This window comes from Nothobranchius furzeri, chromosome 5 (assembly GCF_043380555.1).
Source record: "Nothobranchius furzeri strain GRZ-AD chromosome 5, NfurGRZ-RIMD1, whole genome shotgun sequence".
Lineage (NCBI taxonomy): Eukaryota > Metazoa > Chordata > Actinopteri > Cyprinodontiformes > Nothobranchiidae > Nothobranchius > Nothobranchius furzeri.
Genome location: NC_091745.1, coordinates 15769229 through 15784914, shown reverse-complemented (window position 1 = coordinate 15784914; position 15686 = coordinate 15769229). Strand labels below are relative to the sequence as shown.

At 44.9% G+C, this 15686-nt stretch overlaps 1 protein-coding gene across 2 annotated transcripts in view; it reads right to left on the bottom strand.

Moving 5' to 3' along the window:
- Positions 1-13618: 13618 nt before the first annotated feature.
- LOC107395456 (SH3 and cysteine-rich domain-containing protein 2) overlaps positions 13619-15686 on the bottom strand; it is a 64776-nt gene continuing 62708 nt past the window's right edge. For both annotated transcript variants that reach the window (XM_054738081.2, XM_054738082.2), the window contains one exon: positions 13619-15318. In XM_054738081.2, coding sequence (XP_054594056.1) covers positions 15220-15318 — 99 coding nt within the window. In that variant the 3' untranslated portion in view covers positions 13619-15219. The remainder of the gene's footprint in view (positions 15319-15686) is intronic.

The following is a 15686-nucleotide window of genomic DNA, read 5'->3' as shown; positions in this document are numbered from 1 at the left end:
GATTTGGGTCGTAAATTATGTTAATTGAGCGCATTGTCGCGCGGTGCGCTCCGCTCGCTCGATCAGCGACTGAGACAGAGAGAGAGAGGGAGATTGTCTGCTTACACAAGAGAGAGGATCGGAGGACGCTCCTCCAAACACGCCTTATTATTTTCATAATTTCATTATTGTTTCTCCTGGAAGCACTCAGTCAGACCGAGTGCTGTGATGTCGGGAGATCCGGTCTTGGGGAGGGGGCGGGGAGAGTGACGGCGGCTGCAGCGTGATCGTCTTTTATTTAGGGACATGGAAAAGATAAAGGAGAGAGAAATAGAAGATAGAAGTTCTTGTTCCACTTTATTCTTTTGTTTCATGACGATAAACTGATGTTATATTCAGCTTAAAGAGAAACTGGGAGGAAGCTTTGGTTCATTTTAAGTTACAGGAGGTCTTGTCTCCTATCTGCTCCTCCAGAGACAGCATGGACATGAGGGTTACATGGTGAGGGTCACACAGGACAGGTTAGTGCAGTCACACAGCCGAGCTGGAGGGGGACAGGTGTTGTCCTGCTTTATATTACAAGCTTGTTTGTTATGTGCAATACAGTCAGCAATCCAAACAGCAGCAAAACATACTTAAATGCAAGTAAGTACTAAGACAAACTAGTACAGTGTACTGAAAGTTTTGCTTGCAGTTTACTAAAGCTTAAACAAATTTCCAAGTACTTTGTACTAGTAGTTTGACTTAGAGAAAAAAGTTCATTTTACTTGAAAGTATTAGTAGCTCCATCACATAATTACCTAGTCTCGTGTACTTATTATTTTAAGTGCAATCGGTTTGCATGCTTTTTTCAAGTAAGCTAAACTAATCAGATTTAACAGTGCAGATTTATGTAATAGATTACTGTTGCTGAGGGCTTATTGTTTACAGTTACCCATCAATCATAAATAGAAAATAGTCTTGTGCTCCTGGAAAAATAGTCTTGTGCTTTATAAAAATAAGCTTCAACAAACTAGAACTGCTTATTTTTCAGCATTAATTGAGGAGAATAAGCATAATCCTAAATTTCTTTTCACTACAGTTGCTAAATTTACACAGAATCATAGCTCTGAACCATCTATTCCCTTAGCCCTCAGCAGCAATGACTTCATGGGATTTTTTACAAGTAAAATTAATTCTATTAGAAACAAAATCTTTAGCATCCTCCCTAATGTGATTTCTTCTTCCTCAGTAAGTGAGGCAGCTTCAGAGGTGACTGTAGAACCTCATCTGTGCTTGAACCGTTTTGATCCAGTTGAGCTTTCAGAGTTATCAAAAATATTAGCTTCATCTAAATGTCATGTTCCTGGGCAGAGGTGAGTCACACCTTCTCCTCTCACCAGACTCTGAGCTAATTCTCCACAGGTGAGGAGCAGGGGGAGCAGCAGCTGCAGGAGATTTCCCCAATCAGGGACGCGGGTTCAAAAGGAGGATGGAGACACATCACTTTGCCGGATGATTGCACCAGTTTAGGTAGCACCAGCCACTCGACTCTGAACTTTGATCTTGTTAATTTGTGTTTTGACTCGCCTTCGACTAGTGGATTTATGACCTTGGATTGTATTTTGGATTTGGAATTGGATTATCCCTTACGCCTGTTTTTGTCTCGCTCAGGATCATCTCATCATCTACTCACCCTCGCTGTCTTCGTTTTCTGGAACATACTCATCACGTCCCATCCTCCTCCGCCGTTCCTGTTTGGCTTTCCCTCTGCTACCTCACCCCTCCTGGATCTCTCATCCTCTGCCCAGCGTCCTCCCCGGCTTCCCCTCCTCTACTGATTAACCTGAGCACCTCAGAGACTCGAGCCGTGTTGCTCATCCCACAGGACTTCCCTGTGCGGTTTCAGTTCCCGTTTTTATAATAAAGACATTTTACTTTACTGCTTTGGACTATGTGTGCTGATTCTGCATGTCTTGGGTTATACACTTACCTCGAGCCATGACAGAATCATCCGGCCACACATCTAATCCAGCGGAGTCAGCACTCGCGGATCTGGCTACCCGGATGTCCCAACAAGAGCAGACACTTCCCGTCCTCATGGAGCAGCTGAATATCACCAACCAACGTTATCAACGTTTGGAGACCGTCCTGCAGCAGCTTCAGGAGCAGCTCTCCTCTACAGCCTCGGGTTCCGTCCCCGCTCCAGTGACAGCCGCCGCTCCGGCGTTCGGAACAGAACCACACGCACACGCCTCGGGAGGTGTGGTTTCACCTGGACCGGAGGCGCTCGGCTCTCCGGAAATCACCCATTTCCGTTCGGCTCCTCCTCGGCAATGTCCGACCTTCTCCGGTGAATTCGAGGATTGCTTTGGGTTTCTGCTACAGTGCCGCCTAGCGTTTGAAGACTCCCCGAGGTCTTTTCCTACTGACTCAATGAAGATCTCGTTTATTGTTGGACTACTTAGAGGCAAGGCGCTTCGGTGGGCGGAGGCTAAGAGCAGAAATCCTAATTTCCTGTCTGGTTCTTACCCAGACTTTCTGGAGGATTTTAAACTGACTTTTTGCAGTTCAGAGACCACCACTGACATCAGAAAAAGACTGTTGCACCTCTCGCAGGGAAGAAGGTCAGTGGCTGACATGTCTCTGGAGTTTAGGACCTTGGCTGTAATGACATCATGGGGAGACGATGCCCTTAAAGCAGCATTCATCGAAGCGCTGAATGATCGGGTAAGGAACCAGCTGGCTCTGTGCCCCGAGCCATCAACCCTGGACGGACTGATCTCATTATGCATCTCTATCGACAAGAGACACAGGGAGCTTCAGAAGACACCATTCAGGGATCTGTCACCACCTGTAGCACATCGTCCATCCCATAGGTCTCCTCCTCTGGACTCACCCGAGGAGCCCATGCAGGTGGGACGTACCCACCTTACTCCAGAGGAGCGCCAACATCGTTACAGTAAAGGGTTGTGCCTTTACTGTGGAAAACCAGGACACATGGTGCACACTTGCCCTGCGGCGTCAAAAGGGCGTGCCCACCAGTAGTTCCGGGAGTTCTGGTGGGCAGTCATTCAGGTAAAGAGACCTCCCGTTTTCTTATTGACTGTGCTTTGACTGTTAACAGTCGTCGCCACCGGACGACTGCTCTAGTAGACTCAGGATGTGAACAGTCTTTGGTGGACCCTCAACTGGTGCGGGATTGGGGACTGTCTACTGTTCCACTGCCGGAACCTTTAACAGTGTCCTCCCTGGATGGGAGGCCCCTGGCCACAATCACCCACCGGACCCAACCACTCCAGCTCCAGGTCTCAGGTAACCACACGGAGATGATCTCATTATTTGTGTTTCCCTCCCCGCAGAACCAAGTAGTTCTAGGCCATTCCTGGCTTAGGGTACACAACCCGTGTTTGGACTGGAGATCAAGCCGTGTGGAGACCTGGAGTCCGGAGTGTCATCTTACCTGCCTGACCTCTGCTTCCTCTGGATCCAAGGACTCTAAAAGGACTCTTGTGGAGCCGCCCGATCTCACCCAGGTACCAAGTGAGTACCATGACTTGCAGCAAGTGTTCAGTAGAGATCAAGCAGCCACGTTGCCACCTCACTGTCCATTTGACATTGGAATAGACCTGTTGCCAGGAGCTCCGCTCCCAACCAGCCGCCTCTACAGTCTGTCCAAACCTGAACAGGACAGTATGAGGAAATACATTACAGAGGCCCTGGCCAATGGCATAATCAGGCCATACACCTCGCCTCTGGGAGCTGGGTTTTTCTTCGTGGCCAAGAAGGACGGGTCGCGTCGCCCTTGTATTGATTACAGGGGTTTAAATCAAATAACGGTGAAGGACAAGTACCCGCTCCCTCTACTCTCATCAACCTTTGAACCTGTGCAAGATGCCACTGTTTTTACGCGGTTGGATCTCCGCAATGCATATCACCTGGTCAGAGTCCGCCAAGGTGACGAATGGAAGACAGCTTTTAAGACACCCCTGGGGCACTTTGAATATTTGGTGATGCCCTTTGGCCTCACTAATGCTCCAGCTGTGTTTCAGAGACTCGTGAACTCAGTGTTGGGGGACTACATTAATGACTTTGTATCTGTATATCTTGATGATATTTAGATTTTTTCTAGGTCCATTGATCAACACCAGAAACATGTTCGGATGGTACTCCAACGGCTGTTGGAGAACAGACTATTTGTAAAAGCCGAGAAATGTGAATTTCATGTTTCAGTAGTTAAGTTTCTTGGTTTTGTTTTAGAAAGTGGACGGCTGAGGGCGGACCCAGACAAGGTCCAAGCAGTGACTGAGTGGCCTACCCCTGCCACCAGGAAACAACTGCAGCGGTTTCTTGGCTTTGCAAACTTTTACAGACGGTTTATCCGCAATTACAGCCAGACCGCAGCCCCTCTGACAGCTCTAACCTCTGTTGTTAAGCCCTTTTCCTGGTCTCCAGAAGCCGAAGCTGCATTTAGGACTCTGAAGAGGAGGTTCACCGAGGCCCCAGTCCTCTCCAGACCAGACCCCAAGCAGCAGTTCACTGTGGAGGTGGACGCCTCTGACACCGGGGTTGGCGCAGTCCTCTCTCAGGTATCCCCAGAAGACCACAAACTTCATCTGTGTGCCTTCTTCTCACGGCGCTTGACACCCACCGAGAGCAGGTATGACGTGGGGGACAGGGAGTTACTGGCAGTAAAACTGGCTTTGGAGGAGTGGAGACATTGGCTGGAGGGGGCTGAACTACCATTTATCATTTGGACTGATCATAAAAACCTGATCTATCTCAAGGAGGCAAAGAGACTGAACCCTCGACAGTATAGGTGGTCTTTGTTCTTCTCCCGCTTTAACTTTGTTTTGTCCTATAGACCAGGATCAAAGAACACAAAGCCTGACGCTCTGTCTCGCCAGCACTCCTCTGAAGATGAGACGGCTCCTAGCACCATCTTGCCTGCCTCCTGCATCGTTGCTGGAGTAACATGGCCCATAAGAGACCAGGTCCTGGAGGGCCTTAAGGTGGATCCTGGCCCAGGTAACGGACCCTCCAACAGACTGTTTGTTCCCCAGGCACTACGAGGAAAGGTTATTCACTGGGCTCACACTGGGAGGTTCTCAATCCACCCTGGAGTAGGACGTACTGTGGCTCTGATCAGGCGATCTTTCTGGTGGCCCTCCCTCTACAGAGACGTGAAGGAGTATGTGTCGGCCTGCCACGTCTGTGCCCAACAAAAAGGTACCAATCAGTCTCCAGCAGGCCTACTCTGTTCCCTACCAGTGCCGTCCCGTCCTTGGTCCCATATTGCCTTGGACTTTGTTTGTGGGTTGCCACCTTCGCATGGTTTTAGTGTCATTTTAACTGTTGTGGACAGGTTCTCCAAAGCCTGTCATCTGGTGCCGTTAAAGGCTCTCCCTACATCTGCCGTCACGGCCCAGCTTTTAATTAAACATGTCTTTCGTCTGCATGGGATCCCAACAGAGATCCTCTCTGACCGAGGCCCCCAGTTCGTGTCTCGTGTCTGGAGGGAGTTTGCCACCGCCTTGGGAGCCCAGGTGGCTCTGACCTCGGGGTTTCATCCGCAGACCAACGGACAATGCGAGTGGATGAACCAAGAGTTGGGTGCCATGCTTCGCTGCGTCTGCGCCACCAACCCATCCACCTGGAGTGAGCATTTGGCTTGGGTCGAATATGCCCATAATAGCCATGTCTCCTCCGCCACAGGTCAGTCTCCCTTCGAGTCCTCCCTCGGACATCAGCCCTCTCTGTTCCCCCTTCATACAGATGCCACCATCACCACTCCTCAGTTCCTTCGTCGGGCCCGCCGCTCTTGGATCACCACGAGGTCGGCTCTTCAGCGGACCGCGGAAAGGAATCAGCGACTGGCTGACCGACACGTCGTCCTGCTCCCACCTACTCTCCCGGTCAAATGGTCTGGTTGTCGTCCAAGGATGTCCCGCTGAAGGCGACCACCAGGAAGTTCTCTCCTAGGTTCCTTGGTCCCTTCAAGGTCGCGGCGGTCCCTAGTCCGACGACCGTGCGGTTGGAACTCCCGTCGTCTCTTCGGATCCATCCTGTGTTCCATGTCTCCCTGATCAAACCCGTCGTTTCCAGCCCTCTGTGCCCGGTTCCGGCTCCGCCTCCTCCTGCTCAGCTCTACAAAGGGGGGCTGGTATACAAGGTGCGGCGCATCCTCGACTCTCGCCCCCGTGGTCGGGGTCTTCAATATTTGGTGGACTGGGAGGGGTACGGCCCGGAGGAACGCTCCTGGATTCCCCGGTCCAACATCGAGGACCCCTCTCTCATCTCGGACTTCGAGGCCTCCAGATCCGGTGCTAGGACGCCGGGGGGCGTCCGTTGAGGGGGGGCACTGTCATGTTCCTGGGCAGAGGTGAGTCACACCTTCTCCTCTCACCAGACTCTGAGCTAATTCTCCACAGGTGAGGAGCAGGGGGAGCAGCAGCTGCAGGAGATTTCCCCAATCAGGGACGCGGGTTCAAAAGGAGGATGGAGACACATCACTTTGCCGGATGATTGCACCAGTTTAGGTAGCACCAGCCACTCGACTCTGAACTTTGATCTTGTTAATTTGTGTTTTGACTCGCCTTCGACTAGTGGATTTATGACCTTGGATTGTATTTTGGATTTGGAATTGGATTATCCCTTACGCCTGTTTTTGTCTCGCTCAGGATCATCTCATCATCTACTCACCCTCGCTGTCTTCGTTTTCTGGAACATACTCATCACGTCCCATCCTCCTCCGCCGTTCCTGTTTGGCTTTCCCTCTGCTACCTCACCCCTCCTGGATCTCTCATCCTCTGCCCAGCGTCCTCCCCGGCTTCCCCTCCTCTACTGATTAACCTGAGCACCTCAGAGACTCGAGCCGTGTTGCTCATCCCACAGGACTTCCCTGTGCGGTTTCAGTTCCCGTTTTTATAATAAAGACATTTTACTTTACTGCTTTGGACTACGTGTGCTGATTCTGCATGTCTTGGGTTAGACACTTACCTCGAGCCATGACACTAAACCTTCCATTTGCATTTTGGATCCAATCCCAACCAAATTATTTAAAGATGCATTTCCTTTGGTTACTGCCCCCATTCCAGATACAATCAATCTATCCTTAGTAAATGGGTATGTACCACAAGATTTTAAGGTTGCTGTAATCAAACCTTCACTTAAGAAGCCTTCTCTGGATCCAGATGACCCAATGAATTATAGACCAATATCTAACCTTCCATTTTTATCCAAAGTCCTGGAGAAAATAGTGGCCATCCAAGTATGTCAGCATTTAAACACTAATGATCTGTTTGAGGAATTTCAGTCTGGTTTTAGAGAGTATCACAGCACTGAAACTGCATTAGTGAGAGTTACAAATGATATTCTCATGGCCTCAGATAAGAATCTTGTGTCTGTTCTAGTCTTGTTAGATGTCAGTCCTGCCTTTGACACAGTTGATCACAATGTTCTTTTAGAAAGACTTGAACATGTTGTAGGGATCAAAGGAACAGTGTTAGGCTGGTTTAAATCCTACCTGTCTGACAGATTTCATTTTGTAAACATACATGACAAATCTTCTTCATACTCCAGGGTTACTTGCGGAGTACCACAGGGTTCAGTGCTTGGACCAATTCTTTTTACTATATATATGCTCCCAATTGGTAAAATCATTAGACAGCATGGGATAAACTTCCACTGTTATGCTGACGATACTCAGCTATATTTATCCATTAACCCTGATGAACCTAATCGGTTGGGTACATTACAGGCTTGTCTTGAGGACATAAAAAATTGGATGACTCTAAACTTTTTGCTTTTAAATCAAGACAAGACGGAAGTTCTCATCTTTGGACCAGAAATCCAGAAAAGGAAATTGCTTAGCCAATCGCCTGACCTGAATGGCATTACATTAATCTCCGCGAACAAAGCAAGGAACCTTGGTGTTATCTTTGACCAGGACATGCCATTCAAATCCCAGGTTTCACAAGTTTGTAGGATTTCCTTTTTCCACCATCGGAATATTGCTAAGATTAGAAGCATCCTTTCCAGGAGTGATGCTGAAAAACTAGTTCATGCATTTATTCATCAAGACTGGATTACTGTAATTCATTACTCTCAGGAAGTCCACAGAATGTAGTTAAAAGTCTTCAGCTTGTCCAAAATGCTGCAGCTAGAGTTCTGATGAGAATTAAAAAGAGAGATCATATCTCTCCTGTCTTAGCTTCCCTACATTGGCTACCTGTTAAATTCAGAATAGATTTTAAGATCCTTCTTCTCACATATAAAGCTCTTAATAATCAAGGTCCATCATACATTAGGAATCTGATTGCTCCATATGTTCCTAACCGAGCACTTCGCTCTCAGACTGCAGGTCTACTGGTGGTTCCAAGAATATCTAAAATTAGGATGGGAGGCAGATCTTTTAGTTATCAGGCTCCTCTCCTGTGGAACCAGCTCCCAGCCTTAGTCCGTGAGGCTAACACTTTGTCTATTTTTAAGAATAGCCTTAAAACATTTTTATTTGATAGGGCCTATGGTTAAAATCTGATGTAAGCCTAAATCTGGACAAGTGGGGGAGTACAGGGAGGTGGAGTGTACAGTCGGTAAAGACGGTTCTCCCTTGCCCTGCCTCCAACATGCCTACATCTAAATAGGATAGGTTATCCAGAGTTATCTCTGTAGTTATGCTGCTATAGGCTAAGACTCTCCTGATAATAACTTTTTGTTTTCATTGACTTTTGATGTGCTAATACTAGTTTATCCATTTAATTATAGATCCACTAGGATAAATACAATAAAGTTTTTCTCTCACCAAATAGAATATTTACTAAGACATCACAATATAACTTTAGACACATTACTTGTCTTTGTGTGTGTGGGTGTGTGTGTGTTTGTGTTTGTGTTTGTGTTTGTGTCTGTGTCTGTGTCTGTGTCTGTCTGTGTGTGTGTGTGTCTGTGTGTGTGTGTGTGTGTGTCTGTGTCTTTGTCTGCCTGCTCTGTCTTCTCGATCCCCAGTGAGTCGTGGAGGATGGCTGCTTATACTGAGCCAGGATTCTCTGGAGGTTTCTTCCTGTTAAAAGGGAGTTTTCCTCTCCACGTTCGCTGCATGCTTGCTTAGTATGAGGATTGCTGTATAGTCACTGACACTAGTCAGTGACTTGATGCAATTTGCTGGGTTCCTTATATAGGAAACATTATTTCTGATTGGCTTAATGAACTGTGAATTGGAATGTTTATTATGTGAAGTGCATTGAGACAACTCTTGTCGTGATTTGGCGCTATATAAATAAACTTGAATTGAATTGAATTGAAAGACTGCTGGAGGATACACTGACCACTTCTCACACTCTACTGCTTTCTTCTACAGTCTGCTCTTTAACTGTACTATTTTGTCCAATTTCAGCTGTTAACTTTATTTTCTCTGTAAGTGTTTTTCTCCCCAGAAGATGCGACATTGACGTTCTGCTGAGCTGTGGTGGCCTCATGGAGGGGGCCATCGACAAGCACACTGCTGCTAACCACTTAAACATTCTCTCTCTCCTGATAATAACTTTTTGGTTTCCTTTACCTTTGATGTGCTAATACTAGTTTATCCGTTTAATTATAGACCCACTAGGATAAATATAATAAAGTTTATCTTTCACCAAATAGAATATTTACTAAGACATCACAATGAAACTGTAGACACATTACTTGTCCGTGTGTGTGTGTGTGTGTGTGTGTGTGTGTGTGTGTGTGTGTGTGTGTGTGTGTGTGTGTGCGTGCGTGCGTGCGTGCGTGCGTGCGTGTGTGTGTGTGTGTGTGTGTGTGTGTGTGTGTCTGTGTGTGTGTGTGTGTCTGCTCTGTCTTCTCGATCCCCAGTGAGTCGTGGAGGATGGCTGCTTATACTGAGCCAGGATTCTCTGGAGGTTTCTTCCTGTTAAAAGGGAGTTTTCCTCTCCACTGTCGCTTTATGCTTGCTTGGTATGAGGATTGCTGTAAAGTCACTGACACCAGTCAGTGACTTGATGCAATTTGCTGGGTTCCTTATATAGGAAACATTATTTCTGATTGGCTTAATGAACTGACCTGAATTGGAATTTTTATTATGTGAAGTGCCTTGAGACGACTCTTGTCGTGATTTGGCGCTATATAAATAAACTTGAATTGAATGGATCAAAGGCTGAGTTTAAACTACCTCAGCTTTTTGCATTGGTTATATTCAATGAGAAAAAGAGCAGTTTCTTCATGAGCCCTCGTTTCTTTATTAATATTGTGATGAATGAACTGTTGTTTGGAGCTGGACAAATCTGTTACGGATAACTCTTTTATTTTTAATTTCATTAAAACGTGTTTGCACATCAGAATTATCCTGCATCGTCTTTAAAGAGCAAGTCACCCCCAAATCAACATTTTTTTGCTAATAAACCATATGGATGAGTGTCTAATCGTGCTGCAGACACGTGTAGTCCATAATTTGGCACTTTAGTGCATTTCAGTTCAAATTTAAATATTCTGAGTGTTGCGCTGTCATCAGGTAAAAACTCTGCACTGCCTTTGTATTTAAATCTGCCATCACTATTGGCTAACAGGTACTCTATGATGTTAGCTGGTACATGATGATGTCACAATGTTGTTGTGAGCCTGTGTGTGTGTATTTGTTAGTGGCTCCGTCCTCTCGGTCTGCCAGGCAACAGCATTTGTTGCATTTTTCATGCAGGAAGTGGTAGGAAGTAAGACTCTGGTAGGGGGTGACTTGCCCTTTAAGTAAAGCGTTTCCTTCTTGACTGTCAGACTAACAAGTTAGTTTAACTTTTAATTTTTGTTTCTAAATGAGATTTTCTTAATTTATGTTCTAACAGTTGTTATGCCATGAGAACAGTAGTTGTGTGTGCTGCCAGACTGTAGAAATAAGATGGACAAACCCTCTGCGCCATTACACGTACGTTTCTGAAGAGCTGAATTGAAGCACAATGGGCGGCTTCCACAACTGCCATCTTGGCCGCGACACATGTCTCGTCACTCGCAGAAATTACACAAATGGAGCTAAGAGCGGGACGGCGAGGGTGGGGGCAGATGATTGACAGGTTGATCAAAATCTGATGTAGCTTCAGTCTACGTGCTAAGCTGCCAACTTCTGCAATATTCCAGGTGTAAGAGCATGTGTGAGGGGGGAGTGTGTTGTCCATGAGAGAAGGGGGGGGGGGGGGGGGTATTGAACCAAGCTAACCAACGTTAGCGGAGGTCGGTGGGTGCTTTCAGCCAGAAAACCAAGGTTGTGTGACTCTGCTTTCTAGGCTGTAACACTTTTAACATGAGGTCAAAGAAGAGGTCATCTTGGAGCACACAGTTAATCCTAATGGCTCACTGGCTACCTGTCAATGAAAATGACACACTCTTAATTATTCATAATTTCAAGCTTTAATTACATCTAAACAGATGAGTTACAAAATACCCCCCCCCAAGTTGCCATGGTGATAAACTTGACCTATTAAACCTTAAATGATTTTTGTACAAGGCTGTACACATGTTTATTTCTGCTGTGAAGTTGGCATTTTAAACATGGAAGTCAGTTGTTTTGACTTCTAAAAGATCTTACGATTTTAATCTGTTAATGTTTTGATGTTGTGCATCTATTAGGCACCTTAAATATGAAAACAGATCTGATCATTCAGTTTTTATTTCCTTATTGCTATAAAGGAGTTTCTGTGTTCCTAACTCACATGCGAAGGTCTTCAATGGATCCTCCAGTCCTCCCTCGGTTCAGATCATGCATAGAATGCTTCTTCACATTTTATTTTGGACAATCACCATGTTAAGAATCATCATTCTGTTTTTGCTTAAACTTGATATTGTTTCAAACAGGATTAGACAACTCCCCTCCCTTAGGGCCAGTATCCATCATGTTTAGTTGTCTCTCTGCTCCAACACACCTGATTTAAATTTTAAATATGATTTAAATCAGCAGGTAATTAACAGGCTTTTGCAGAGCTGAGCCACTGAACTGGTGATTAGTGTGTTGGAGGAGGGAAACAACTAAAACATGCTGGATATTGGCCCTCAGGGAAGGAGGTTTTCTACCCCTGCTCTAAGGAGTTGACCTTTCGCTGGCCTCGCCCCCAAAATGGCCATTGTCCAATCACACACCATAGCAACTTCTACTGTGTGAGGAGGTCAGACAACTTCAAGCAAGATGGATAGCGTTGTGCCCATGGCGTCTGTAAGTCAGACAGTCGACACCCAGAGATTGTGTGGAGGAGTTGAGTTCCATTCATTCCCAAAGCTGAAAACAACATGAGCAGTGCCTGATGTAAGGCTGTCAAAATTTGCCTAAAAACGATAGGCAAATAGATAAATGTGAATGTTGATAAGCATGTAATCTTGTTACATTTTTATGTTACTGTAAACAAGTTAAAAGATGATGACGCTCATGTACAAAACATGTGTACAGACACACAAGTTAGCTTGTGACTGGTAAGCATTATTAGCTTCGATAGTAGTCGTGTCTCCTTTGTTACGTATTTTTATATTTTGAATATATAACTTCACTGCATTCTGTAACCCTTTTTGTCTCGTTCTGGATGATATTGCGAAAGAATTGCTCCATAAGATGTCGCTGACACAAATCTACTTCTTTCCATCGTGGCAGTCTGTTAATGCTTTGTCCACGTGTTTGTCAGACTTAGCAACAGTAACTAAGGGGGGTGGTGCTCGGCGAAAGGCTAATTCAGCTAATATTTCAAGTTCAGCTACAACAGCTCAGCTTTTAGGCAGATTCATTCAGCTCTCAGCATTCAAACAGCATTTCTGCTAAGAAATGTAATTCATTTATATCTAGTCAGTCTTTGATGGACTTGTTACATGTACAGTAGAGTATATACCACTTCTCAACATGTTGGATAGACATCAACTGCTTCTGTACAACATATATGTATATATTAAATTTATTTTATTTTATTATTTTTTATGTGGCATTAAGTGTTAGGGAATGACACTTTTGTTTTCCTTTATATATGCAAAATCTCACTCCCAGCTGTTCTGGAAATTTTGTAATTTCCCAAATTTGAGTAGCAATAAAAATAAATGATGTGGTTTTCCTCTCCCTCTCCTTCCTGCAGCTCTGTGTGTTATAAGACAAGCAGGCCTTAATTACTCTCCCCCCAGCAGTGCCATTATGTTCTATTTATATGTCAGCTGTCTTGAGCATCAGTCTGGCATTCCTCTGTGCACAGCGGTGAGCGTTAGTGGATGGAGGATTGTGCTTTATGCATGGCCGCCACCAAAACAAGCCAAAGACGCAGCCTCAATTAACACAGCAGCAGCAGAAAAACACCAGAAGCTCTGCCTTCTGTTATGCAGACAAACATGATCAACAAGTATTTTATTGTGATTGTTTTTTTTTCCCTGAAAAACATTTTATAAAGACTTTTTATTGAGGTAAGTTGCCAGCCATTGATTATTGACATGAAACAGCAGTCTGAAATTTAGAAACCTGGTATGATGAGACAAAACGCTGGATGCTGTGTAAGATAACAGGGTGCTGAAATAAATCCTCCCTTTTCTCTCTGATCGTTTTGTGTTGTTATCTACAAACAGACACATGCTATCTGCTCATTACATGAGCAGCTTTATGGTGAAGCTGCACCTAAAGATATCAAAAGAGAAAAGAAATCACAAAGAGTCGGGTAAATTACAATAAAGTTCTTTTCATTTATTTCTTTTTTTTTCCACAAGAAGAGATGATTGTTACACTTTTTAATGTGACGTTTAGAAGAAAAGAAAAAAAGATAAATTTTACCTAAATCTGCCAAAACCAAACCAGCAAAATACCTAAATTATATAATAATTCATCATCCTATTGTTGTGTTCAATGCTTTAAGCCATTTTTACTTTCTCCCACATGCAAAATATGTGCATGAGTCATAAATGTCTAAGATGTCCAGCTGGCATTCAAGCAGAAATGTGTTTATGCCACAGCTGACCAGTCACATCGATATCAAGAGGACAACAGAGGCCAAAGTGGAAGATGGAAGGCTGACATTTGATCAATGAACAACTTGTACACCCATGGGTACGCCATCGCCTCAACGCAGACTGACTCATAACGGTTCAACGCTCGCCTCATTCGTCTCACTGCGCCGGCTCCTCCTCCAGACCGTCAGCGAAACCTGTAATCCTCACTATGGCCAGAAAGGTCCTCAGCATGTTGTAGCTTTTTAGTTTTTCTGTTAGGCACACTGGCTGCAGTTTATTTCCTGCTGTTGCGAGCTGTAGAGAACATGTTGAAATGCCGGGCAGCACTAGCGGAGCCTGCTGTGGCTCTTAAGCAAGTCTCAGCAGACTCCGACCTCTGTGCACAGCGAGCGCCGTCGTGTGAAAACAGAACAGCTTCTTCCACTTGTAACTTTCACACTTATTGACACTTTTCTTGTTCCAGCTCTGAAGTTCTGAAACTACATTTCCTGAAGAAACTCTTTCTGTTTTCTTACGCTTGTTCTAAAACAGCAACATGAAAAGATTCAAAAAACTCAACAAACACAGAATTATTCATGAGCTACTAAAATGTCATTTGAGTAAGTATTTGGGTAAATCTTAATCTATCAAGTGTTTTAGGGCTTCAAACTGAACAGATGAAGCATTTTCTGTAAAGCAGATTAGAGCGTAGATTCCCAGATTGGCAGTTTTTCCTTTGCAAAGCGTTTTTATTATTATTCCTGCAGTCTTTAATTGGTAGAAGGATTTAAAAGTCTGATGCAGACGTTAAGGAAGTTTTTACATTTCTTTCATCTCGTTCTGCAGACTCTCGGAGTGGCAGTATAGCTTTCCATAGATGGCAGTAGATGTTCTTGGCAGGAATCTCTTGATACAAAGCGTTACAAGAAGCTGATATTCCCCAGAGTAAAGAAAAGTCCCTAAGTGAGCAGATAGAGATGAGACACACTGAGTGGGAAGAAGCAAGAAAAGGACACTGACACAAGCATGATGTTCCCAGGATTCAGCCTCCTCCCACGTTTTTGATGGAGAAAACTAAATCTGATGCAAACACACGACAGCACACTGACTCGTGCTCCCTTTGTCTAAACGTAAACTTTTGCGTTTAAAAACGGAGAACTGGGATGACAGGACACTGGAATAAGACTTTCAGTGAGACACGCGGTGTTCATCAGAGGTGGCCTTGCACGAATGTTTGTTTTCTGTTTGGTTTCAGAAGCTGAGGCTGTCTCTTCTCCAGAAAGCAGGAAAAGGTTTAGTGGTGATAATTTGGATCTGGGTGTGGAAGCAGGATCAGGTTCAGATCTCCTCGATGGAGTCCGCTGGGACCAGGCCTCTCTTCTTTCCGCTGCTTAGCTTCAGAAACATCTCGCCATCTTCTTGCTTCCCGACACAAATCTAGTAACAGAAGATGAAAAATTAACTCATTATAAGATGTTTTTCCCGTCTAAATAGTCTGTCTAGATTTGATTCACTAAAAAAAGAAATAAGCTGGGAAAAATTTTTGCCAGAAAGGAAAGCACTTGGGACTCACATTCAAATAAAAAGAATGAGAAATTATTGTGCTGCTAAGATTTTACAATATTGGCTCCTTGTTCTTCTTCCGGCTCTTGGAGAGTCCAGACGCTTTTTTCCTCCTCTCCTCCCTATCTTATCCCAAGGCTCTTTGTCTGTCTCTGGGTGTACGGCGCTTCTGCATTGTTTCTGGAAACTGGAAATTATTAAAAATGGACCTGGTCAGCTGGTCACTCAACGCGATTGACAAA